The sequence below is a fragment of the Ctenopharyngodon idella genome, chromosome 12, assembly GCF_019924925.1.
Source record: "Ctenopharyngodon idella isolate HZGC_01 chromosome 12, HZGC01, whole genome shotgun sequence".
Classification (NCBI taxonomy): domain Eukaryota; kingdom Metazoa; phylum Chordata; class Actinopteri; order Cypriniformes; family Xenocyprididae; genus Ctenopharyngodon; species Ctenopharyngodon idella.
In genome coordinates this window covers 3319478-3346597 of record NC_067231.1, presented here as the reverse complement: position 1 = coordinate 3346597, position 27120 = coordinate 3319478, and the positions used below count along the sequence as shown (strand labels likewise).

At 38.8% G+C, this 27120-nt stretch overlaps 2 protein-coding genes across 7 annotated transcripts in view; both read left to right on the top strand.

Moving 5' to 3' along the window:
- The window catches only part of taok2b (TAO kinase 2b), a 33126-nt gene extending 20781 nt beyond the window's left edge, over positions 1–12345 (top strand). For 2 of the 6 annotated variants that reach the window (XM_051914136.1, XM_051914138.1), the window contains 4 exons: positions 313–552; positions 6473–6694; positions 6890–7072; positions 8971–12345. In XM_051914136.1, coding sequence (XP_051770096.1) covers positions 313–552; positions 6473–6694; positions 6890–7072; positions 8971–9807 — 1482 coding nt within the window. In that variant the 3' untranslated portion in view covers positions 9808–12345. Of the gene's footprint in view, positions 1–312; positions 5391–6472; positions 6695–6889; positions 7073–8970 lie in introns of those variants that run through there. The other 4 variants (XM_051914137.1, XM_051914139.1, XM_051914134.1 and 1 more) reach the window with 2 other exon arrangements.
- Positions 12346–13144: 799 nt separating this feature from the next.
- On the top strand, positions 13145–26025 carry mazb (MYC-associated zinc finger protein b (purine-binding transcription factor)). The gene is made up of 7 exons (XM_051914147.1): positions 13145–13902; positions 14084–14234; positions 16517–16890; positions 19792–20039; positions 21505–21568; positions 21791–21962; positions 22231–26025. Exons 1-7 carry the CDS (start codon positions 13870–13872, stop codon positions 22590–22592), a joined length of 1404 nt encoding a protein of 467 aa, XP_051770107.1. The 5' UTR covers positions 13145–13869; the 3' UTR covers positions 22593–26025.
- The last annotated feature ends 1095 nt before the right edge of the window (positions 26026–27120 follow it).

Genomic DNA, 27120 nt, shown 5'->3' with positions numbered 1-27120 from the left:
GATTCGAGAACAGAAAGAACTGTTGTATATGTGTGTGTGTATATATGGTTTTACCTTTAGTTAACGATAATGTTCAACATGGCAGCGAGTTTGATGATCATGGTCTGACGTAGATGCACTTCACAACCGCAAATTAATGTCTTCCGCACTGCCAGCACTTTTCAAAGAGAGTTCTTAAACGACACCACTCCAATGAAAACCACTAATTAAATACCATGTACTCATTTATGCCTGGTCACAGTTGCCTGATGCTTTTCTAACCACCATCCTCCATCTCTGCATCTTTCTTTCCATATATTTGTCTCAATGTAGGACCTGAACAAGAAACAGACTTTGAAGGACCTAGAGTGCGCCATGTTGCTTCGCCATCACGAGTCGACTCAGGAGCTGGAGTTCCGGCAGCTGGGTCTGGTGCAGCGCACACGGGCCGACCTGATCCGGACGCAGCACCAGACCGAGCTCACCAACCAGATGGAGTACAATAAACGCCGTGAACAAGAGCTTCGGCAAAAGCACGCCGTTGAAGTCCGCCAGCAGCCCAAGAGCCTGAGAGTGAGTGACTGTGACATCACTGAGAGTACAGAAGGGGAGGGGCCTCTCGGCGAGGGGGAGGATAATGTTGAAAGGGAGGGGCTTGAAGGTGAAGGGGTGGAGCCAAAGGAACAGCTAGAGGATGAAGGGAAGAGAGATGGAGAAAAGATAGATGGGGATGAGAGGCAGCCAGTAGGTGCTGTTGAAGACACAGCTGAGCAAGATGAGAGGGAAATAAAACTTCTTAAAGGAAATGACACTGAAGAGACATTTACTGACCAATGTGAAACAATAGACAGTGAAGGAAAAGTGGAAGATGCGACAACGGCTGACAGTGCCAACGAAAGTGCAAAAGAACAAACCGAAATCCCGTTAGATGAACAGCAATATGTTGAGGGCAAAATTGACACTGATCCCAGACAAGTAGAAGGGCTTCCATGGGATGACGCTAGCGATTCAGAGAGTGAGGAAGAGGATAGAGGTGTGGCTGACGGCTGTCCGTCAGAGCTAATGCTCGCCCCTTCTTTTGAGCGCCGCCCTCTAGAGCGTGACGCAGACGAACTCTCTGAGTTCTACTTTCCGGATACGTTAGAGGAGCTGGAGCCTCCTCCCGTCTACACGCCTCCCTCTTCCCAACCTACCCTTCCATCGATCTTTTCTCACGCAATCTGCCTCGTTCTTTCGCTCTCGGCAGCCATGCAGCCATCTGTCTTCACCCTCCTTTTCCTTTCTGTCTTCCTGCTTTCCTTGCGCCGCTCGCCTCCTCTTCCATCGCTCGCTTCTATCCTTCTCTCTGGTGAGCTTGCCTTCCTGGCGCTCTTCTTTTCCTACCTATTCCTGCGTTCCTGCTGCTCTCTCTCATTTTCCACATACCTTTCACTAACATATTGGGGCTCAGGCCTGTTCAGTCTGGGTTTATCTTTAAGCTTAGGGCTTTATTACGTCCCCATAGCCTTGATCTCTGCGTCCTTTCTTAGCTCGCCCTCACTTTTCCTGTCCCTTTACCTTGTGGTGGTCCTGGTCGTCCGGCCGGCCAGGGTCTTCCTCCAAAACACCCCACGCAAACTCAATCGCCTCTGGATGCGAGTTCTTTTTCGACTGCCAAAGCCACTTTTCACTGTGTGCCAGTCTCTTCTGGGTGGCCTGACCGAGCGCAGCCTCTACGACATGTTCCCAAAAGCCGGACGCAACTGGGGTGGGAGACAGTCCCGAATCCCTGTGCCTTTAAATAGCCTCCTTGCACAATATGAGGCCAAAAGCAAGCACTCTGTTCTGTTCGCACGGTTCCTGCTTTTGGGACGTCGGTTTGTCCGGCGACCTCTCGGCACTCTGACAGACCTGGCTAACTCCGTGGTGTTGCGCTTAGCCAAGCGTGTGCTGAAGGAACTGCCGCAGAATTACCTGAAACGGCTGCAGGCCTTCGGGTTGCTGCGAAGGGAGAGACCCAGCAAGTTGCCGATTCTTCTGCCTAGAGCCTTGAGGGAACAGAGGCGAAGGATGAGGGAGAGGCGAGAGAAGGAGAGGAGGAGAAGGGAAGAGAGAGAGAGGATGTACAGGGAAGAGGGGAGGTGGGAGAGTGTGTTGAGGAGAACCGCCTCAGGGAGGAGTTTGAGAGGAAAGATAGTGCCTTGGAGATAGATTGAGATGGAAGAAGGCAGGTATGTGAATGTGCACTTGCCATTTATCCATCATTGTTCGTTTTTCTTTCTGAACTTATGGCTGATTTATTTTAGTCCCTTTGCTCACATGCACTCCTTTTTGTGCCTGATTTTACAGGGTAGTACTCGGTTAAAGGATTAGTTCACTTCAGAATTAAAATTTCCTGATTTGCTCACCCCCATGTCATCCAAGATGTTTGTCTTTCGTTCTTCAGTCGAAAATAAATTATGTATTTTGAGGACAACGTTCCAGGATTTTTCTCCATATAGCGGACTTTAACAGCTACCAACGGGTTGAAGGTCCAAATGTCAGTTTCAGTGCAGCTTCAAACGGCTCTACATGATCCCAGACGAGGAATAAGGGTCTTATCTAGAGAAACAATCAGTAATTTTCTAAAAAAATTAAAAAATAACACATGTATATGTGTGTATCTATGTGTGTGTGTGTGCATATGTACTTTTTAACCACAAATGCTCGTCTTGCACTAGCGCTGCATCACATATTACGTAGTCACGTTGGAAAGGTCACGCATGATGTAGGAGGAAATACCACGGTACGGCAAAAAACTTGTCCGACATCATTGTTTTACCTTTCTTTGTAAAGGCCGTTTGACCTAGTCTTTCCATGTTCGCTTTGTAAACACTGGATCAGTACTTCAGCCTACGTCACGCATGACCTTTCCAACGTGATTACGTAATGTGTGGCGTATTGCAGAGCAGTGGTTAATTTGTGGTTTAAAAAGTATATAATTTTTTTTTTTTTTTAAGAAAATGACCATTTGTTTTGCTAGATAACACCCTTATTCCTTGGCTGGGATCGTGTAGAGCCCTTTGAAGCTGCACTGAAATGGCAATTTGGACCGTTGAAGTCCACTATATGGAGAAAAATCCTGGAATGTTTTCCTCAAAAACCTTAATTTCTTTTCGACTAAAGAAAGAAAGACATAAACAGCTTCGATGACATGGGGATGAGTAAATTATCAGGAAATTTTCATTCTGAAGTGAACTAATCCTTTAAAGAGAAAGTTGAGTCAAAAATTAAAATTCTGTAATTTACTCACCCTCTTGTCGTTCTGAAGACTTTTGTTAAACTATGAAACACAAATTAAGATTTTTTAATGAAACCAGGGGTTTCTGTATTTCATTTGAAAGTCCAGGTAACCAAAACTTCCAAATCCAAAAAGGTTATAAAGGCATCATAAAATGTATTACCTTTCAGTGGAGGGAGGGAAAGTCTTTTGGGTTTGGAACAACATGAGGGTGAGTAAATGATGACAGAATTTTAATTTTGGGTGAAGTATCCATTTTAGAATAACATATTTTTACAACTCGCCCATTCACAGTCAGTTGCCAGTGAATGGAAAGCTTTAGTCGATTTATTGTGCTTTTTGTAAAAGTTTCTGGGTTTTATTTTTTATTTTATTTTTTACTCTGAGTTATTTTATTCTCAAATAGCAAGAGCTATATGTGTTGTGTTGATTGTTGAAGCCATATCTGTGCAATCTTGATTTAGTTTTTATTTTGTCTTGATTTCAACATTGAAATTGTATTATATTGCAAAACCAAAATGGCTCTTTGTGAAAATGACCATAGGCCTTTCAATTAAGCCATGCATGTTAAATGCTAAATTTACTGTTTCTACTGTGAAAGTGGATAATTATACAGTGCTTTACACTATAAATCTCCCAAAAACACAACACTACAAGATTATTCTTCCAAAAGTGCAATAGAAGTTTATCAGATAAAGCACCAATGATTTGTCTTACTTTTCAAAGAAGTCCTGGGTGTACAAAAAGTTTTGTATTGAAATAGTAAAACATTGGAAACTAGGCTGCGTATTGTTGCAAAATCAGTGTTTTGTATCATTTTAAAAGCTTGAGAACAACTAAAAGCAGCTAAAATATTATTAAAGTCCTCTCACTGGAAGTTTCAGAGGCAGGGCCTCATGAATAGCAATCATATGCCACATGATCTGGGGGTTTTCCACCATCAGATGAATGAGCAATCCTAAATGCTGTTAGTTCAGTCCTGCCACTTTAGCAGTGAACTTTATTGAATGTTAATGTTAATTTAAACATTAATCTTTCAACTTTAAGTGAAATATTTACTCTGCAATATGAGTGATCTATTATAAATTCAGTATATGAGATATGCAATTTTATTTAGAGGAAAACATTAAACAGTATCCTGCTGTTTTCCTGTTGTATTACTAAAGATGTGAGTGGTTGATGTGCTTTTTTGGCACATAGAAGTTCATATACTTGATATAGTTTAGCACCCAAAACAATTTTACTCAACAGTATATGAGGAAATGTGTTTGTAGACTGTTGAATTTGGGAACATGTATACTGAGTAGAATATATATATATATTGTTATTGCACTAGAGGCAATGATCTGATAATATTTACCATGTAAACAAGTGTTTTGGACATATCCTTATGAAGAGAGAGGTCTAGCCTGTTTAGATGAAGCATTTATGCAAGACTTTCATAGGTTAGCCCTAGTTTTTCAATGTTTGCATGGCACTGTTATTTTATATTTATTAGTACTCTATTACTGCATATCAAAGACTATATAATAAGAAGCCATTTTGACAATCATCTTAATGTAAGGCTTGACAAGAAGAATGCAAATTGACAACCAAAGATTAAAACAGAGTCATGACATAAGAAATGAAGAGGTGGATGTTTGGATTGATAAAAATTGCTTGCACTGCTCACAAACGCTCTGTTAAAAACTCTACAAAGACTAAAAGGTCTTCATAGAAATCTTAACTTTTCAAAGGGACCATTTGTGAACTACAGCGGAAATGAGACACAAGTAATGAGGAAATGCTATATACACATTTTAAGAAAATTCAGTTTCTTGGAAAAAAGAATGCATTTCAGTTTTAGCCATATTTGTTCCAGTTATTGAAAATTTACAATTTTACTTTTGTGTTCCTTTAATTTTGTCCTGTTACTTATTGTTTACATATGCTATGCTCCCTTTTTTTTTTTTTTTTTTTTTAATACTAAATCACAAATTCTGTCTTAATTATTATTTGAATGTTTGTGTTTTGTGTTGCATTGCACCGTCTGTTTCAAGGCCATTGTGTGTGCATTTCATCCTCATTTTGTGTGTTTGTGCATGAATGGATGTTTACTTTGTTCAAACAAAGATTTCTGTTATATGTTTCTGAAATAAATTCTTTATTATAATCATTGTCCTTTGGTTCATTTTATATTTTACATTATTTTAAGTATTTTTGTCTTTATTATTCATCATGATGTCAGTTTTATGTTTTCCATTCATATAGCTGTGATGTTGCTGCTTTAATGTTATAATTATAATGAAGTTTCTTATGAATTCTGATCTGAGCGCAGTATTAGTTTATTAACTTGTACACTCAAATATGTGATTTAACTTTAAGATGTTTTATTTGGAAAAAAAAAAGAAAAAAATTTGAAAAATTAATAGGTTTCTCACATAAAGACACCAAAAAGTACACTCTAAAAAGTGCTGGGGTAAATCTTTAAATTAAATTTTAACCCAACAGCTGGGTTTGTCCATATTTGACCCAAATTTGGGTTGAAACAACCCAGGACAACTTTTTTTTTTAGAGTGTACACTTTAAAAAATGCTGGGTTAAAAACAACCCAAGTTGGGTTGAAAATGAACAAACCCAGCGGTTGGGTTAAATGTTTGCCCAACCTGCTGGGTAGTTTTATTTAACTCTACTATCGTTTAAAAGTTACTGTATTGCTTCATTTGCTTGTTTAAAATCAACCCAAAGTATGTTGGAATTTAACATTTATTAATGTTTAATAAATTAACATTTATTAAGTTTAATGAATAATAATTAAACAATAAACATTTATTAAATTGCTTATTAATAAATGTTCACCTTTTGATTATTATTGTTGCCTCTAGTAATTATGTGTCTGATTTGTAATTTCCAACCTATTTTGGGTTCATTTTAAGCCAGACATATAGTCATTCTTAATCAATAGTTGAGTTAAATAAAGCTACCCAGCACATTAGGCAAACATTTAACCCAACTGCTGGGTTTGTCCATTTTCAACCCTTTATTTTTTTTTTTTATAGATTTCTGCTCAAAATTATTTGTGCTACTTCATGTGTCCCACAATATGATTCTACATACTACAAATAAATGACATTGTTTTAAAGTGTTTTATAACCAATGACAGCACATTCGTGCTGTGACACTTCTTTCCCCCTCCACTCTTTCTTATCTGTCTGTTGTCAATCCTTGTTACAACGCTCTTCCCTGTTCCTGTAGTCCAAAGAGCTGCAGATTAAGCGTCAGTTCCAAGACACGTGTAAGATCCAAACACGTCAGTATAAAGCTCTGAGGAACCATCTGCTGGAGAACACACCGAAGTCGGACCACAAGGCCGTGCTGAAGCGTCTCAAAGATGAGCAGACTCGTAAGCTGGCTATTCTGGCTGAGCAATACGACCACTCGATCAACGACATGCTGTCCACACAGGCTGTGAGTAAGGCAAGGACACATGAATCACAATTCCATCCCACTGACCACCAAAACCCTCACTCAAACCTACACCATCAGTGACATACTCTCAAAACAGTACATGGTAAGGTATATCACCCTACATCTGATCCCAGCAGCCACACTCCAGCATCAGAGTTACCCCTGCCTTATTGACCTTTGCCATTTTGTGCTGTTTCACTCCAGCTGCGATTGGATGAGACGCAGGAAGCGGAGTATCAGGTGCTGAGGATGCAGCTGCAGCAGGAGTTGGAGCTGCTTAATGCCTACCAGAGTAAAATCAAGATGCATACTGACACTCAGCATGAGAGGGAGGTTAAAGACCTGGAGCAGAGAGTGTCCATCCGCAGAGCCCTGCTGGAACAAAGGGTAAAGGCTGACTGCACTCATTCACAGCCATGTTGGTAGACAAATGGAAGCTGTAAGGCAGTGGTTCTCAACTGGTTGCGACTCAAGTGGTAACTGAACAGTATTGAAATTGTACAAAAATATGCAATGTCCTTTTCCGTTAATTCATTTTTGGGATGTAAAATGACTATCAGGTTGGGATACGGTAATCTCCATCATCAGACAAGGATTTATCAGTAATGTTTTATTTGGGAAACGTATTTCAATAAAGTCTTAGTAAAAAGGCTTGTTGCATATAACTAGTTGATCAAACTCTGAGTTTGAGAGTTGGTTTAGAGTTGACAAATCCATATAAATCCGATCTGGTTCAGTGGGTACACAATGCTTGATATAAATAAAAGAGCTCAAACGAATACGCATAAGATTAATCCGTTTACAAGCTTATATATATATATTAAAGCTTGCATTTATATTTATTTATATTAATTTAAAAGCAAAGTTTAATATTAATTGTAAATAAATATAATAATTATATGAATATATTATATGAATTATACATAATTACAATTCATATAATGTAATAAATAATTAGCAGCAAAAGAAAAAAAAAATTCACTCTAAACTGCTTTAAAGGTGCAATATTTAAGAGTTTTGCAGTAAATTATCCAAAAACCACTAGGTCAGTGTTATATATTTTGTTCACTTGAGTACTTACAATATCCCAAATGTTTGCAACTATTTGTAAATCGTGAGAAAATTGCAATTTTAACCAAGGCTCCGGGACGTGTGAGGAGTCGCCTGTCAATTGCGTCATACCCGCGTTATCCTCGGTTTCCGGTTTTATTTTGTAGAAACCATGGAAACACCAAAGACGCTTTAATATTTACATGTTTTAATAGACAAGGGAACAACTGTTTTGATATATATTTATAGACAGAAAACTAATTATTGTTATATAGCTCAACATGTTTAGTCTTATTGTTTAAATCTAATTTTCTTGATTTTTTGCGAGAACCATGCTTTACCATGCCTCAGAGAAAAACACAATTTTGTGAAGTAGCTAACATAGCATAATCAGAAGCAGCTTTATTTTTAGTAACAGTAATACAGCATTTTTTCTCCATCATACAATACATTTTAAAAATAATTGCATGCCATTTATCAACACAAGCCATCCAGCATTTAATTTGATATTCTAAAATCGATCTAGCTTACTGCAGTATGTGTCAAACAAGTGTCTCACAGCAGCCGCCGAGCGAACGCACAGAGTAACGTTATAACATTTTCACCACACTCAAATGTATCTAATATGATAAACAGAGCTGTCTTACCTCATACGCTTGACCGGAAAAGCGGAAGCAGCGCCGGCGACTGTGGCATAATAAAAGCTCTGCTGCTGGCGAGGCATGTGTTGCGCTCGTCTCTCATTAAAAATCGCTCCAGCGGCCTGTTCAGCTCCCACAACACTCGATCCTGCTCTGCTTCATACTACAGTAACGTTAATGATCGCATCCATGAACATGATTTCTTCCCCGAGTCCTATCCTAATTGTTTTCCACCAGCTGTGATGTGAAGACCACATGTCCCAAGATTCCGCACTCAAACTTGGCGTCATCAAGCTACGCCTTTGTTTTAAATAGGCCTCTAGCAACCTCTAGCAGACAGAAAATCTTACATATTGCACCTTTAAAGGCACAGTATGTAAGATTTTTGGATTAAAATATCCAACAACCACTAGAACAGTGTTATATATTTTGTTGACTTGTGTACTTGTGTACTTGTATCAGATTAGCCGTGTAGTAGTGTTTTTCAGACTCACTGAAACCGGCTTCATGCAACAGGCCACTGGTCATCACCCACCAGTTGAGAACCACTCTCTTAAAAGTGCAATTCTGACATCCACGGATCTCTTTCTCCAGATTGAGGAAGAGATGCTGGCCCTACAGAATGAGCGTTCAGAGCGCATCCGTTCCCTCCTGGAGCGTCAGGCGTCCGAGATCGAGGCCTTCGACTCTGAGAGCCTCCGCTTGGGATTCAGTAGCCTGGCTTTGACAGGCATCCCCTCCGAGGCTCATCCCAAGCAGGGCTACCCGTCCAGCCAGACCCCCCGTCCGTCCGGCCACTGGAGTCACGGCGTGGCGCCGCATCCCCACTCCCGCAGGGGTCCCAGCCGGGCCGAATCCTCTTCCTCATCGTCCGCCTCCCACGCCTTGGGATTAGCGCGAGACGGGCCTTTGCACCACTCCTCCCGGTCCTCGTCATCATCTTCGTCCTCTTCCTCGTCCTCCCATCACAACCGCCACCACCTTCCCCAGCACTACCATCACCAGAGCACGCCACAGCTGTACAGGGAGAGAGAGAGGGATAGAGAGAGGGAGCGGGAGAAAGAGAAGGAGTGGGGCGGAGGGAGCAGGGGGGACCTCGCGCACCCCCACGTCTTCTCCCACCACCTTCCCTCCCGCTCCTCCTCCCAGTCCCTCGCTCTCCTCCCTCCTCCTCCTCCCGCACCACCTACCATCTCACTGTCAGCCTCCTCCGCCCAGTCGTCGTCCTCTCAAGGAGTGTACGGAGGAGGCGGAGGAGGGCTGGTGGTGCGGGGTCCCAGCCTGATGGCGTTGAGGAACAGCCCTCAGCCCCTGCGCAGAACCGCATCTGGCGGCGGCCCAGGAGGGTCTGGCGGTGGAGACGGAGTCCTCAGCCGTAGTACCTCGGTCACCTCGCACATCTCCAACGGATCCCACCTCTCCTACTCTTAAGGGAACCGAGTAAGGAGGTCGGGTTTGCTTTGTTGAATTCCTCCAAGCCATTACAATACAAGTGAGAGCACATTTTACTTGTCCTAAAGCTTTTGTTTTCCCTGCTCGTTGTTGTTTTTTTGTTTTTTTTGGTAAAAAAGCGGGAAACTGGCTTGGAACATCACCACTGCCTTTAAGATGTCTTAAAGGGATGCTGCGCGACTTCTTTAGTGTGATGGGGAGAATTCGTACATGCACACACTACAGTATGAACACAGAATGTCTATAAAGTTCTATGTCAGTCAGACTTTATGAATACATTTATGTCTATGGGAGTTGCTCCAATGCATGAAGATTAATGTAGTAAATACATTTGTATTCATATGTTATCCAGTCACATTTGAGATGTAAAGGTGCGGTCACATTAGCGATGTTTCAGGGAAATTTCACAGATAAAAAAAAAGGGTCATTGTACATCAACAGCGTTACGATGTATGAAGCACTTCTCACACAGAAGTCACTTTCAAACAAAGCAGCTTTCCGTTGGTCGGCAACTTTTTCGCCTTACTCCATTTTCACTTTATGCGAAACTCCCGAATTCTTAGAATTCTATTAAAATGACTGGATTTTCGCCAGCAAAATTTCACCTTGAAATGGTAAATGTGACCGCACCTACCTTTGCAAAATCATTGGCTGCATCCAAAATCGCATACTTCCCTAAATAGGCGAAAAACAGAATGTGACCATAGTAGTATGTCCGAATTCACAGTATTCATAAAACAGCACTACTTCCGGTGAGATTATGAAGTGCACATACGATGGACACTTTACTATCCCAAAAGGCCACTGGAGAGGAATGGCAGTGAACGGATGCAACTGACGCTGGTAGGTAACATGACAAATGTAGTACATCCGGATAACATTCATACTGTATAGATCACTTTTTTTTTTTTAACTGTTGTGAAGTAATTACTTACTCAAAAGAAGATCCTACTTGGAGGGTATGTGATTTTAGACGCAGCCATAGACTTTTAGAGTAATTCTCCCACCAATTGGATCTTTTATTGTGTATATATAAATATATATATAAATATATAGTATCTAAAGTGTTGAAGCATTGTGTCCACAGTTTTCTATAGTAATTATGACTATTGACATTTTGATAAAATGACATGAAAAGAATAGTCCTAACATGTAATTGTAGAAATTGGATCTGGAGTGGATGGCGTAATTCTCGATACCATGTTTGATGTCATCATGACAACATTTTTAAAATTTCTCAAAGCATCTGGTTGTAATTTTTAGAAGCAATGCTTCTTTGGGTCTAGTGTGTGTTATCAATACATGAGTACGCAATTATTAATATGCAAGTATTAATAATTGTTAATAATCATTTTGAGTGTATGCATTGGCTGAATGGAATGCAGTCTGGTAACATTGCCACTTTTGTACACAAACACACCAAAAAAAAAAAAAAAAAAGATTTAAAGGAAGATCTGGCTTATTCACTTGGGTAAGCATCCTTTAACTCAAATCCTAGACAATAAAAAACGGACTTGATTTAATTACAATGAGTTACAATCACTAATCTTTTGGAAAGAACTGAATCATTGTGTATTATTTTGAACGTTGAGAGGTAGGGTGCATTTATTGAAACTCTCCAGAGACAGGCAGGTGCAGTAAGTCACCATATGATGGAAGACTGTTTATTACAATGAAGACGGGAAGAACTTTGGGGAAAATGTTGCAGCTGCTATAGCTGTGTTTCTGTGTAGACTTAAGCTGAGTGCACAGATGTGTGTGTGTGTGTGTGTGTATATATATATATATATATATATATATATATAATGTGTTGCAGTGTTCTCTGATTGATTGTGTTTGACAATGAAGAGAGCATTTGAGCATTCAACAGGTACTCAGCTGTGCATCGACCAAGGCTGTGTTTTCAAAGACGCATTCAGAGATATCCAAGAAGAACACAAGTGGAACTTGATGAACTCCAAAATCAAGCAAGAAACACCAGCTCTGATATCTCTCTCTGTATAACCTACGACTTTATGCTTGGTTTAAAGTAAAACAGTGCATGCAGAACTTCTAATGTATCGAGGATGTCAGATATAGTGTTTGGAGGGCCAATGAGATTGTACCATTGAATGGACTGACTTGTTTGTGAGATATGGTGTGATGTTACTTAATGATCTTAGGACAGTGATCCCATTATAATGTTGAATGTTAGAGCTAATATTGCAAAAGCAAGTCCACGGGCAGGTTAAACTAGTCTGGATCCATGTATGGTGGTAAAGGAGGCTCTCCTAGATTGTATGGAGTGAATTGTTGAGATAGACTCCATCTGTCTATCATCTGTGTATGTATGTGTTGACTGTGAAACAGGTTGTTGGGTCAAAGTGGAGGTTTTTTTTTTTTTTTTTTTTTTTTCTGAGAGGACATTTCTTGAAACATTAATTACTGAAATCAAGCCGTTTCTGGCTTGAAGGGAGAAAACACATGGAAGAAAAATAAATGCGAATTTAAATGACAATAAATTGATATTAACGTGGATTTGTCTTGTTTTGGCTTTATTGTGTTCTTTACATATTTGTTTCAGTATAGACAACTAGAATCATTCCTAAAGTCCATAAAGGGTTTAAATGTACAAACATCTAATCGTCACTATATCCGACATTGATGTCTGACATAAATAACAAATCCGTGAAGAATCATCTATGCGTCATTGCGACGTGCCCTTTAAGACGTGCACGAGCTTTTTAGTTTCTCAGTATACATCCATTCAATTAGAAGAGACTACACAAAATACGATCTTATAAATATAAATAAAATAAAATCATGTAGCCTACATTCATGTAAAAATATATATATATATATATATATATATATATATATATATATATATATATATAAGCACAGCCTCACAACTTTAACTTTTTTTTAAAGTTTTTTTTACGTACTGCTTGTTAACCGAATAGTTATCCAACAATGAAAAACTACAAGCAAATATTTAGATAACGTCTTTACAAAATATTTTTATGTAAACAAACAGAAAATATGTAACGTTAGTGCAGATGCTAAAAATTTATGTTCTCTGAATATGAAATTCAGCATGTAACAGTATTAATATTGATAGCTACACACATTCTCTTTCGTAAGGTTATAAAAACCAAACAGTATTTTTACAAAATATTTTATATAAATGAACGTAGTGCAGATTCATTCGGAGCGTCATTTCTAGAGGTCATTTTGTCTCGGTCAACACAGACTGTAGTCATGTGACGTCAACAGCGCTATGCTGTTACTGTATTTCTGTCGGCTCATTTTCTGAGAGGAAGGAGGAAAGCGACGGAAATAGGAGGGGGAGATAGAGCCATCCATCCCTTTAAGAACAACTGGGACATAGCGGAGAGAGGAAAAGGAGAGGAGGGGGTAGAAGAAAGAGGAATTAAAAAAGAAAAGGAAGAAAGAGACAGGGAAGGGAGGGAGGAGAGAGAGAGAGCGCGCGATAAAAAAAGAAAGATGACATCCTGTGAATTGAAGCGCCGAGGTGGAGCGGCAGGCTGCGGCCGGGCTCGAGTGTTATTCGTCCGGGTCACGGCTTGAATCCTACAGCGAGGCTTCGACAAACACCCGATTGGCCTGTCGGGGGGATCGAGGAAAAAACACTGATTTATCCATAGCAGCCTTTAAGTTTGACTATTTAAAATGCGTCAAGCGCATTACGTATAACCGCTATTTTAACGTCTAAATGCCTCAACTGCTGTTTTATAATGCATGATGTTAGCCTGTAGAAATAACATTATTGGTTTCGGTTTTTAAGTCATGCAAATGAATAAATAGCACGTTGTTTTAATGTCTCGGGTTAAAGTTGGATAGGAGCATATTAAACACTAAATAGTGTGCATTATTGCCTGCTAATCCAGGCCGTTAATTAAATATGCGATTGGGGGAATACTTAAAAAAACACATCTAAACACTAATTGCAAACTACAGACTATTTAAAGGATGTCAGTTGGTCGCTATTAATCTTGATTATTGTGTAGTTGATTATAATATTCATCGCTGTGGAACAAAATGGATGCCGCGTGGAGCAATTTTCTCTTCCAGGTGAGATTGAACGGTGTGTGTGTGTAGAAATAAATGTGTAAATTGATGTGAAATTCATGTTATTACAAAGTTGTAACCACATCTACATTACTACATTAAAATTGCGAGGAGGTTCACTTCAGTTATACCTACACTGAAGTTTTGAATTCAAACTTAGTACTTTGTGATTGTTCTTTCCCAGACCACACCTTCCCAGACCCAAGTGGAGGGGACCCTCCAATCAGAACTTCTGCCTGTCCACACGACCTCTCCTCAAACCCCGCCCAACGAACACATAGCTCCGCCTCCATCGACAGTGGACACTGCTGCTCTCAATGAGGACCCTGTACCTGGTGGGTGAGAGTGAGGGAGGGATGGGGAAGGGGAGGGAGGTTTGGAGAGGAGCGAGGAAGCTGGCTGGGAGGGGTTGGAGGTTTTCTGTGGTTGCTCAGTGTTCCTCTGTCATCACATAGAGCAGTGCAGTAGAACAGCTGTCTGGAATATAGTCATGTTATCTTCAGCCGGAGGTCAGCCATACAACGAAGGCTCTATGATTGATCTTCGTTATGACATTTTTAAGGTCCTGCCTTTAGAAATGAGAACACGGTCATAAAAAAACCTGGAAATGGGGGGAAACTGATGGAAATTGGTCGAAAATCAGGAACGACTGAAAAATGAGTAGAAAGTCGTTGGTCAAAAAGGTCACATTATACTGTTTGGTGAATTTTCGCAGGCAACATCTCATTTAAAGAAGAATCCCCACTTTTGGGAATTTCACATGAGGGTGAAAGATTTACCCATGCAGATTTCACAAAGGGTTGAAGTTGGTCTTGCAAATTTACCACGTTGACCAACAGAAAAGTGCTTGGTTTGAAAGTGACTTCTTTGTGAGCTGTGCTTCATACATTGCTACACTATTCACAATAGACAATGGACCTTTTTTGCCCACGAAATTTCAACAAAATTCTTGGGAAGTCGGAAGTTGGGAAGTATTTGTAAAGGTAGGGTCACATTTACTGCAGATTTTTTGTGTGCGAAATTCAGTCATTTCAGTAGGAATCCATGCAATCTAGAATTTCACATGAGCAAAAATGATTTTCCCATGCAAATTTTGCAACAGTTTCAAGTTGGTCACGTGAATCCGCCGCTTTGACCAACAGAGAGCTGCTTGAATTGAAATTGACTTTCTTTGAGAGCTGTGCTCCATACATCGCTACACTATCAACAATTTACCTTTTTTGCCCGCAAAATTTTGCCGAAATTCTTGGAAAGTCATAGGTCAAAAAGTGTGTCTGCTCACATATATTGTTGTTCAACTAATTTTCGCAGGCAAAATCCAGTCATTTCAGTAGGAATCCGCTCAATCAAGAATTTTGCATGAGGGAGAAAGATTTCCCCATGCAGATTTGGCATCGAGTTGAAATTAAAAAAAAAAAAAAAAGTTCTGTTCTTCATTCATCGCTACACTATTGACAGTAGAAAATTGACTTTTTCTGCCCTGAAGTCGTAGGTCAAAAAGTGTGTCTGTAAAGGTACGGTCACATTTATCGTTGTACGTCGAATTTTCATGGACGAAATCCAGTCATTTCAGTAGGAAACTGTGCAATTGGGGATTTCGCATAAGGGTGAAAGATTTCCACATGCAGATTTCGCAATGGGTTCAAGTTGGTCAAGTGAATGCGCCGTAATTACCAACATAGAGCTGTTAGGTTTAAAAGTGACTGTGAGCTGTGCTTCATGCATCGCTGTACTATTGACAATAGACAATGGACCTTTTTTACCTGATGTGACAGCACCTTAAAGGGTTAGTTCACCCACAAATGAAAAATCTGTCATTAATTACTCACCCTCATTTCGTTCCACACCCGTAAGACCTTCTTTCATCTTCATAACACAAATTAAGATATTTTTGATGAAATCCCGGAGGTATATGATTCGTCCATAGACAATATAATGAACACTTTCAAGGTCCAGAATTCAACCTTAATGTTATGAAGCGACGAGAATACTTTTTGTGTGCAAAAACAAAACAAAAATAATGACTTAATTCAACAATCTCTTCTCTTCTGTGTCATTCTCCTACACTATTTACATTTCAGCGCTTTCAGGTTCTACGTCAGAACGCCGACTCATTATTGGCCGCCTCCTGTGTCAGCATCACATGCGTGCGTCATGCTGCTCATGTGAACAGTGTTGGCCAATACCGGCCAGTCCTGACTTAGAACCTGGAAGCGCTGCAGTGTAAATAGCATAGGAGAATGACACAGAAGAGAAGCTATTGTTTAATAAAGTCATTATTTTTGTTTTGTTTTTGCACAAAAAAAGTATTCTCGTCGCTTCATAACATTAAGGTTGAACCACTGCAGTCACGTCGACTATTTTAACGATGTCTTTAGTAACTTTCTGGCCCTTGACCGTGGTCGTTAAATTGCTGTCTATGGACGAGTCCGAGAGCTCTCGGATTTCATCAAAAATATCTTAATTTGTGTTCCTAAGATGAACGAAGGTCTTACAGGTGTGGAACGACATGAGGGGTGTGTAATTAATGACAGATTTTTCATTTTTGGGTGAACTAACCCTTTAACTGTCTTATTACTGATTAGTAACGCTCAGTTTTGACTTTCCATCCCATCAGTGAAGCCAGTGTCCAGGACGGCTCGTGCGGCTCATATCTGCTCAATTTGCAGTAAGCAGTTCAAGAACAGCTACAACTTGCGGCGCCATCAATCCGTCCACACCGGCATCCGCATGAAGGGGGGCTCCCAGAGCCAAGAGGCCGTGGCCAAAGAGAGTGCAGAAAGACACGCAGTCCCCCTCTCTCTCCTTCACCTCTCCATACCCCAACAGCAACCCCAAACGCTGCCCCCTACTGCCGTGCTGCCCCCTCCCCACACACAAGTCCTGGCCACTCAAGATGGAAATGATGTTGCCATGGAGAGCGTGGCTTCCACTGTGACCGCCCTCCCTCCTCCGACTGCTGTTGTCATGGTAACAGGGGAGCCTGTACAGGTGGGCATCCTTTCTCAGATACTGCGTTCATGTAGCATACATTAAATCACATAATGTTGTGAACAATTTAATATACAAATATGTTTATATGTAGAAACTATTTTTTAACTTCTGCAAGCCTTGCAAAATACTAAATACTTAGTTGCACAAACCTTTGCAGACTGTTTTTTTTATGGTTCCCATGGTCAGGGAAAATGGAAGATTTTACTAAGATCGAAGTCTTTTTTTTAAAGATAGATGGATAGATACTTTATAAATCCTTCACAGGAAATTATATTTGTTACAATAGCAGCAATCACATAATCCTTGCACACAGACATTTGCACACTAATAAATATAATAATTTGATTGTAAAAATTGAAAAGCTTGGTAGCCGACATATAAATGAAAGATGCCCCAGAAACCTCTATGAAATGATTTTGAACTATTCTTATATATGCAGTATTAATGAATGACTGGAAAGGTAATGTAAATGTTATGGAAATTCCTCTTTAAAAAAGGGTGTAGTGAAAAATCACCTGAAGGCAGGCTCAGAAATGAATGAAGTAAAAATTAAAAATAAAAAAAGCAATAATAAATACCTCTCTTTTTATCGGTAACATTTGATATATTTCTGGATTTTTTGCTGAAGGCCTAATTATAAATATTATCAAATAAATTAGTAATTAAAGAGTTAATTGTGCTTTAATTTTTTAGGTAACATCCCAGTTAACATTTGATATTTTTCTTGATTTTTTTTTTTTTTTTTTTTTTGCTCAAGCCCTAGTTATGAATATTATCAAAAAAATTTATAATTAAAGAGTTAATTCTGATTTATTTTTTAGTTAACATCCCAATTACTCAAATAGAGAATTTATTTAAATTAATTGTATTTTGAACAGAAGTATTTTGCATAATGAAATGGTACATTGTCGTTTATATGTTGGGGTGGAAAAAATCCCTCATAAAGGAAAATTCCCCTGGAAATCAGATCCAGGAGATAAGAATCAGTTTCTGACATAGCCAGTATAATATTCCTTGTTTAAGTTTGCTGGTTGTATACATAAGGTGGAAAAAACAAGCTTATATGTGTTTTTTTTTTTTGTTGAGTATGATGTTTGATACTTCAGACTTTATAGCTCATATAGTATGATGTAGTAAAAATATGGAGTTCACACTCGAGGAGGAAAAACCACCTCAGAGGCCCAAACTGAGCAAAAAATGCAATTTGTGTAGATGCTGATATTTATATGGCCAGAAGTAAGATTAAATTTTGATAGCTTGTAGTGTAAATCAGTGAGATCTTAATAACAGTATAACAAACTACTTGCATAAAATGCATATAAATATGAGTTGTCACTGTATATCCGACGAATAATATGTCTTAGTAAGATGATATTTAAATGCGTAGTTTTATGATCAAAGCTCTAATTTTTATTGAGGGGGCAAAACATGTAATGCAATACAATATAATGATTATTGAGAGATAAACAAATAAACGTTCCTCAAAAGCCTGATCGATCATATTTGATACTCACATTTTAACATGATTTTTCAACAAAAAAAAAAAAGTATGGATAATCAAGTTTCAATCCAGTTAGTGTTCATCTTGAAATACAACTAACAAAATTATTCTTACGTTTAAAGCAAAAAGACATGAACCGACCTAAAGTTATACTATTATACTAACATGACTTTTACTTGCTAAAAGGTATGAACTATCAATCAGAAGGCACATTTTGATCATGTTGATGTTGGTTTAGAGGCCTTAGAAATTTGCGCATCTAATATGACACAGTATGCTTTATAAGGTTAATAAACTTAAATTAAACGCTTTTAAAAACAATAAAAATTGCCTTTTTTTTTTTTTTTTTTTTTTTTTATAAAATAAAGAATAGCTATACAAACAAAAGCTGATTAATAAAATCACCAAGCCTTAGTGTATTGTTCAGACATGCAAAAGGTAGTGGAGGAGTACTTTAATTAAAAACACAAATACTTTAAAACATATTTTCCTGTAGCTGTTCTCTGCCTCAGTAGTACAGCATAGCCAACCTTCCTTCAGATTTGTCCAATGGGATTCAAGCACTGTGAGTGCACAGTTCCAGAGTTTCAGAGGTGCACGCGCCATGCAAAGCAGAGCCTCAGGGTATGCGATGACATCACTTTTTGTGTACGCACCCTTGCTCTTGTGGAAGTATAAACCAGGCTTTATTTTAAGACATTCTTCAGACTAGGGCTGCAAGATAATGCAAAAAAACTGACATTGTTTTTCTGCCATATATATTGACATAAATCTGGGATTTTCATCAGATGACTTAAATAGCTGCTGTATATTTGAAAAGAATGAATCATTATAGAGCGAGTGGGGTGATTTTGAAAATTACTTTTTACTTTGAAGACTTTTAAAATGGCAAAATCCTTTTAGAGCTGAATGATTTAGGAGCTTCACAGAAATATTTTTTTTAAGTTGCAAATAAAAGTTTATTGGAGTACGTTTTACAAGAAAAGGCTATTTCAGTCTTTCTACTTCAAAATGTCATGTTTATTTCAATGTGTTACTTGCTGTTTCTTTGTAATTTGTGAAATAGACTAGCAATTTTTCGGTGAAAATTGCTTTATCAAATAGTAACCCATCAAGCTTTTATTTTGACGGGGCTGCCAGCTGTCGGTTTCAGAGTAAAGCGCTGCACTGTGTATATCACTCATGATATCAGCATCTCAACTGCTCAATTCACAGTAAATGAGCTTAATCACGTCTAAATTACTTGCTTCACCCGCATATATTTATTTGATTAAATCGCAGCCTGTTTGATTTGACAGTCGCACCAGGTCATATCGCGCTCAATTTTATTTCAATATATCTTGCAGCTCTACTTCAGACAGTTGAATGATCTTCTCATTTCCCTACTCCCCCCTCAGAGGCCAGTAAACCAGAACCCCAACCCTGTGCGTAAAAACCACGCATGTGAGACCTGTGGTAAAGCCTTCAGGGATGTGTACCACCTGAACAGACACAGGCTCTCCCACTCGGACGAGAAGCCATTTTCCTGCCCGATCTGCCAGCAACGCTTCAAGCGGAAGGACCGCATGAGCCATCACGTCAGATCCCACCAGGGAGGCGTGGAGAAGCCCTACGTGTGCCCACACTGTGCTAAAGCTTTCTCACGGTAGGGAGACATCTGATCTCCATACACTGGCATTGTCTATAATGTGTTTTAGGGTGTTTGTTTCAGAACCTAGTGAATTTTCTTTCTTAGTTCGATTAGTTTGGGCATATATGAACACTGCAATCATGCTTGAACCCACACCAAAAAAAAAAAAAACAGTCTGAGGTGGAATCACCGTGCTTGAAAATGAACTCAGCAGGTTTGCTTGTGGTGAGAAAGCAATCCGACCCAACCGACCAATGAACCAGGCTATATCACAGTGTATGATGGGTAAATACTAGGGGTGTGACGAGACAGCTTACGAGACACGAGATTAGACATTTGTCAGACACTTAAGTCCAAAGTATACAACAGCGCATGCGCAAGCAGGACAGAAGAGTCCACTCGGTGGCAATACGCACAGTACTGAGCACAGTGTGCAGTCGTCGAAGAAGAGTGTGGAAAGAGTGATTCAAAGACAAGATGAGTAAACTCAGAAGCATATCCTTCTCCATTGTTTTTGATTCTTGTTCTCTTGGTGTATCTTCTGAAGTATGTTGCAATGGTGGATGCACTATTTTTCTTCTCGGATCCTGCCCAGCGAATGTGTTGTTGATGACACAATGTCTGGTAGTGTATACAAAACAAATTGTACTGCGCATCTGTCGAACTTGGTCATCCGCATGCATCCGCGGGTGAGTATACTTTGAAAGATGCGCAGACACGACTGCGCGCGAGACGCGTCCAGGCACGGAAAGTGAAATATACATGGGCCTTTAGGCTCTGTTGTGCAACGCCATAGTCTCGTCAGTCATCTCGTCACTTACTCTCGTCATGTGATCAGTGAACTCTGATTCCTGCTGCACTATGTATGACTCTGCAGCTCCTGTTGGATGAGTTGGATGGGACTGAAGCGACCGTTTTCCAACTGAATTAAATGGTTTTTATTTCTATAAAAAGCAAAACGACAGTGGAGGCATAATGTAAAAGCGGCAGTGTTTGTTATGCTAATGCCTCTCAAAATTAACCTTTATCTTTTAACTTGGAGCAAAGACAAAGTGAAATGCCTAATTGAAATTTGGTCGGACGAACATATTTTTTAACAACTGCCCAAAACACAAAAATACTGAAGTTTTACAAGGTGTTTAGCGAGTGTCTCAAAGAGATGGGCTTTAATCATTCCGTGGAACAGTGCCACACGAAAGCCAAAAAATGTCAGTAATACATAAAAGTTTGAGATTCACTTTGCAAGACTAGGAGTTCAGGAGATGAAAAACTCTGACCAATGAGAGGACAGTTTACGTGCACATGACTTAGAAATGTTGCCTTATGAAAGTGATCTGAACCAAGAATAAATTGTAACAATTTTAATCCCTGTTTCGGAACCAAGCAAATGACCCACTGGTCTGAAAACGCCCTTAGATTATAATTGGCTTCTACAAAAACATTTGACTGTGAATGAAATGTTTCTCACTCATTTTCACAGACCTGATCATCTCAACAGTCATGTCAGACAGGTCCATTCTTCAGAACGACCCTTCAAATGTCCGGTAAGTTAAACTGAAAGAAAAGTCTTGTCTTGATGGTAATGCATTACCGAAGTAAAAGTCATACTCATTGTTTTCAATTATATGAGCTAAATATTGAAGTTATTCTATTTATATATTTTCTATGTATCTTTCTAATAATGTTGAAATATATAAACAGTTTGGTATATTGTTTTACTTATTTGTGTGAATATTTTTTCTCTAAATGAAATATAAATGCCACAGACGTGTGAATCAAGCTTTGCTACACGGGACAGACTGCGCGCTCACATGATCAGACATGAAGAGAAGGTTCCATGTCACATCTGTGGCAAACTGCTGTCTGCTGCATACATCACGGATCACATGAGGGTGCACAACCAATCACAGCATCACTCCTGCCACCTCTGCAACCGCAGTGAGTATCTATCTATCTATCTATCTATCTATCTGTCTGTCTGTCTGTCTGTCTGTCTGTCCATGAGTAAGGTGCAATTTTGCAATTTTCATGTTCACTTTTCTATAACATTGTATTTCAACAAACCTCACTAATTGCATAAACGAAAAACTACATAATCAGCTTGTCTGTTGTAATTATCATTAACGAGTTATTATGAGGAAATCACAATCATCAGTTAATGAAATTCAGCAGCAGTACTTCACCTCCCAAACGTTTGCCCCACCAGGTTTCACCACGCTGACGTACCTGCGTGTTCACGCTCAGAAGCACCACGGTCAGGAGTGGAAGGAGAGCGGGGGAGGCTTCGGCACCACAGGCTCTGGAGGCGTCCTGGTCTGTCAGCTTTGCGGTGTGCACTGCAAGACCCCCACACAGCTGCAAGGCCACATGGGTACCCATAACCCCCCCGTGAGCGATCCCAACTCCATCATCACCACCACAACCACCACCACCAGTGAGGCGGTTCCGGGGAGCACGGTCACCCTGTGCAACATGGTCTCGGCACCCACGATGTTCGTGAGCGGAAACACGGTGGTGGATCTGCTGGTGACCGACTGCTCCAGCATCATCCCGCAACCTCAAAGCTAGCAGAGCAGGCCTGTAGCGCACACATGCTAGTACTCACACATACTACACACAGCTAAAAAAGTAGCTACTACACACATGTATGACTCAAAACAGCCATTTATACAATTTATTACACTAAAGATCCACAAGAAGCCAAGGAGAAACTGTGAAAATAGGCATTCTGAGTGGGAGTTGCTCATGCTTTATGACATGCACTCACGTACAATGACAACTACTGTAGCATGATACATTTTGAAAGAACACCTCTCAATGATGCACATATTAAGACACAGTCGCTTTACACTTATCCTTCTCAAAACCAGATTAATATGTACATTTTCTTGTCTTGCTGAGAGGGCAGGATGACTATTTAGTCTTCCTAGGCTATCTTGGCTTAACAAGAAGGATCAGGGCATAAAGGTGGGAAAACAGACTTAGAGGGCAGTATTTTTACTTTAAAGCGGATGTTCGCTCATTTACTCACTTTTATTCAGATTTCGTATGACTTTGTCACAAAATTGAGCTTTTTTGTCCTTTTTGAAGCTTTGGAGGCTGTTGATTTTCATTGCATGGAAGAGAGCAGCTCAGACATTCTGCTAAATTTCTTCTTTTATGTTCTACGGAAAAAGGAAGTCATATGGGTGAGTAAATGTTGGGTGAAAGATCACTATTAGTATAAAATGGCCACATCACGCTGGTTTCTCATTCGCTGTCATCTTCTCCCTTTCGACTTCTCTGTTTTCATCGCTGCAGGACTCTGATGATACTGTGATTGTGTATTGCTACTGTATTTCTTTTGCCTGTAATATGATTTCCTGTTTGTTTGCCAGACGTCCACCGCCATAAAAAGGCCTCGAGATCCATTCATAAGTCATAATAGTTCTGGTGACAAAAGACAAAAAGCAGAAGAAAGAGCTGAAAGGTGAAAACGAAAGGTTTCATGAGGTGAAAGGAAAGTAGTAACGTTCAGCAAAGACAATTACATACGCACTATGTGGCAGATGGCAGGTTATATTTAACGCAAAACGTCCATTTAAGTGTTTTGTCATTGTGACATTATTTGTATTAAAGTAGTTCACCCAATTCTCTTTACCATAATTTCAAAACTAAACAATGATATAGAAGTATTTATATACTACCATTTAATAGTTTTTGAAAGAAGTCTCTTCTGCTCACCAAGGCTGCATATATTTAATCAAAATACAGTAAAATCCATAATATTGCGAATTATTAAAATTTAAAATGACTGTAGTCTATTTGTATATATTTTAAATATAATTTATTCCTGTGATCAAAGCTGAATTTTCAGCATTATTACTCTAGTCTTCAGTGTCACATGATCCTTCCATTTTTTTTTTTTTTTTTTTTTTTTTTTTTTTTAACTAAAAATGTGTATTAGTAGTAATATAAAATGTTCATGAAAATAATGTCACAATGCCAAAATCTTAGTAGACTAGTAGTAATAGTAGTCCTATTATTATTATTATTATGAGACATGAAATGGAGATTCACACATCCAGTCATGTCTGTACGGTACTGGCCAAATAATGTTTCTGTTTGAGTCTGTGTGACTTTGAATTTGTCATTATCCAGACTACAATTATACTAGTTTAAACAAGCATACAAGATATTTTTTGAAGGAAATGTGCAGACTGCTCATAAATTACCTGAAAAAATCTGCCTACGGAAATCCAAAGTAAAAATACCTTAACTGTTAGTTAGCTTCTTTTACAGGACTGTCCTAAATAGTTACATTTAGAATGTAAACATTTTAATTTTTGATGTTGTGTGAGACGCAGTGTTGGGGGTAACGCATTACAAGGAACGCGAGTTACATAATCAGATTAGGTTTTCCAAGTAACTAGTAAAGTAATGCATTACTTTTAAATTTACAACAAAATATGAGTTGCTTTTTCAAATAAGTAACGGAAGTTACTTCTTCAAATTATTGACTGACAGCTCTCCTGTCCCCATGTTGAGAGAAATCGAGAGTACGTGCCGAGGCGTTGTGTGCGCTGTGTGAACATGATGGTTATTCTAGACTAAACGTGAACATGCATTTACTCATTTACTACTTTTTCTACGTCTTATTCTTCTGTATTCTAGAATGGCAGCACAGCTGAAAGGTTTGTTTGAGCTGCGCCCTCTACTGTACAGGCGTGAATTTGCATTTCCTTCAGCCTGAGGCTTATTCAATTTACTTTTGGTGTGAAAGGGCAGAAAATAGAATTATTTTTGTTGTTATAAAAACAAACAAACAGCCCAGCCCAGATGTGACAAAGTAACGCTAACGTAACACGTTACTTTCCATAAAAAGTAACTAAGTAATGCTATTAGTTATTGTTTAGGGAGTAACGCAATATTGTAATACATTACTTTTAAAAGTAACTTTCCCCAACACTGGTGAGACGTGATCGAACCTAAAATATTGTAGGATGCTTGTTTGAGTGTAATAATTTGGCCATGACTGTACTGTGGGCGTTTAAAATATACACGTTTTCCTTCTCTGATTCTCCTCTGGTTCTAATCCACGTGGACATCTATAGAAGAACATGAAATATTGAAACTATGAATCCTCTGCCTGACTTTTCCTGTGTAACATGATGAGGTGCTGAACTAGGAAATTCAAAGAGAGGGAAGGTAATAGGAAGAAGTGTTTAAAGGCTTTGCTGTTTACTTCAGATTTGTCCTCGTGTTATTTATCTGAGCAGCAGGCCGTCAGAGGAAAGGAGTGCAGCTGTTGTTACTGCTTCCACTGAGACTTTCAGCAAAAGGCTCTTTTGTAGAAGATTGTTTTGTTTTGTTTTTTTTTCTTTTATGAATGTGTGAATGGTGTGTTTAAAGAAGGGCTTAATCATGTGCGCTCAAGTAAAACTGAACTTCACACAAGGAAATAAAACTCTTTACTAGCTCAAGGTTTAAAAACAATGGAGAAGAAAAAAAGATTCGTCTTGGTTTTGTACTGGAGTGATTTGTTTGATCAGTTTTAGTGTTGGTACTGTATATCTGGTTATTCATGAGCTTAATTTGAATATGAGATTTGTTCTTCCTGTCTAGAAACGTAGTTGTTATTATTATAAGCTTCAGATCATATTTAGGTTCTTCTTTTTAATTTAGCATTAAGCTGAAATAATACCTCTAATCTCTGTACAGCTCTGGCAATGCATCTCAATGCCTTATTATTGTACTCTACCGCATTTAATTTGTCAAACACTACAACTATTTTAAATTATAGTCAATGATGAACCAGTAAAAAAGGAAAGTAAGATAATAATGGGATGTATTTATATTTATATTTTTATATTTCTCAGCAGTATGCATGTCTATAAACAGAGCAAAACAAAAATGTTGATGCTTACCATGATCATGGATATTATGTTATTATTTTGTAGATGATGTAGAACATGTTATCATTTTGTAATTTTGACTATTAAAAGGAAATGGAGTAATCATATCTGTGGGTCACGTGGCTTATATTGTCAAGATCTGTGTGTGTGTGCAAAGATCTGACCTTGACCTCCTCTTCCACCCAATCATATTTGTCCATCTAAAATAATAATCCATATCAGTCTAAATGGGGTCACTGAGAACGCAGGAAAAACAAGAACAATCACACTGAAGTGAATGAAATCAGTGATATGTTCTCAACAGCACAATGCTTTCTGATCTTCCTGAAGATGAGTCTCTGTCTCTCTGTATTGTAATTTATCTTGAGCACATCAATAATTCATGATACACTTTGGTGTGATCAGATGCAGTCAGCTTTAGACCTCGGTTTTGGGAGCTGGAATGTTGCCAATTCAGATCCCGGGACTGCAGGTGTCAATATTTGTGCCCTTTCACTATCCTCTCATTATACATGTAAATTCAGAGCGGTTACAATACATCCTTGCAGTGTTTCAACACACGTGCATCCAAGCAATAAATTACAGTGCTTACAAGGCAGTGTTGATATTCCTCAGACACTCTGCTTAAGAGTTTACTCTACACCATTAACCATAATCCTGTGCTATTAAAGGGATAGTTCACCCAAAAATGAAAATGTTGTCATTACTTACTCACCCTAAAGTTGTAATAAACCTGTATGAGTACACAAAAGGAGATATTTTTAAAGAATGTCAGTAACCAAACAGTTGACAATAGCCATTGACTTCCATAGTAGGAAAAAAAAAATACTGTGGAAGTCAGTGGGTGCCATCAACTGTCTGGTTACCGACATTCTTTAAAATATCTTCTTTTGTGTTCAATAGGAGAATAAAACTCGTACCTGTTTGGAACAACATGAGGGTGATTAAGTGATGACACAATTTTCATTTTAGTGTGAACTATCACTTTATTTCTGCCCGGACTGCTTTATTTTGGGTTAAAGTCACATTGTGTTTTTTGAATATACGCATTAAAAATGATGATTTTTTGTATTTGCATACTGAATTGCAGCTGGTCTTCTTGGTTATATCAATTTGCATAGTGAACTGTGATTGTTTTCCTTGCATATATTTAACAATTTATAGCCACCTTTTCCAATTGCTTTTTATTTTTAAGTGTTGAA

Bases quoted from the DNA above. Each gene is read 5' to 3' on its own strand.
- mazb (XM_051914147.1), top strand. From the start codon at position 13,870: ATGGATGCCGCGTGGAGCAATTTTCTCTTCCAG. The intron at 14,235-16,516 runs GTGGGTGAGAGT...CCATCCCATCAG, and splicing joins CAATGAGGACCCTGTACCTG to TGAAGCCAGTGTCCAGGACG. The intron at 21,569-21,790 runs GTAAGTTAAACT...TAAATGCCACAG, and splicing joins AACGACCCTTCAAATGTCCG to ACGTGTGAATCAAGCTTTGC.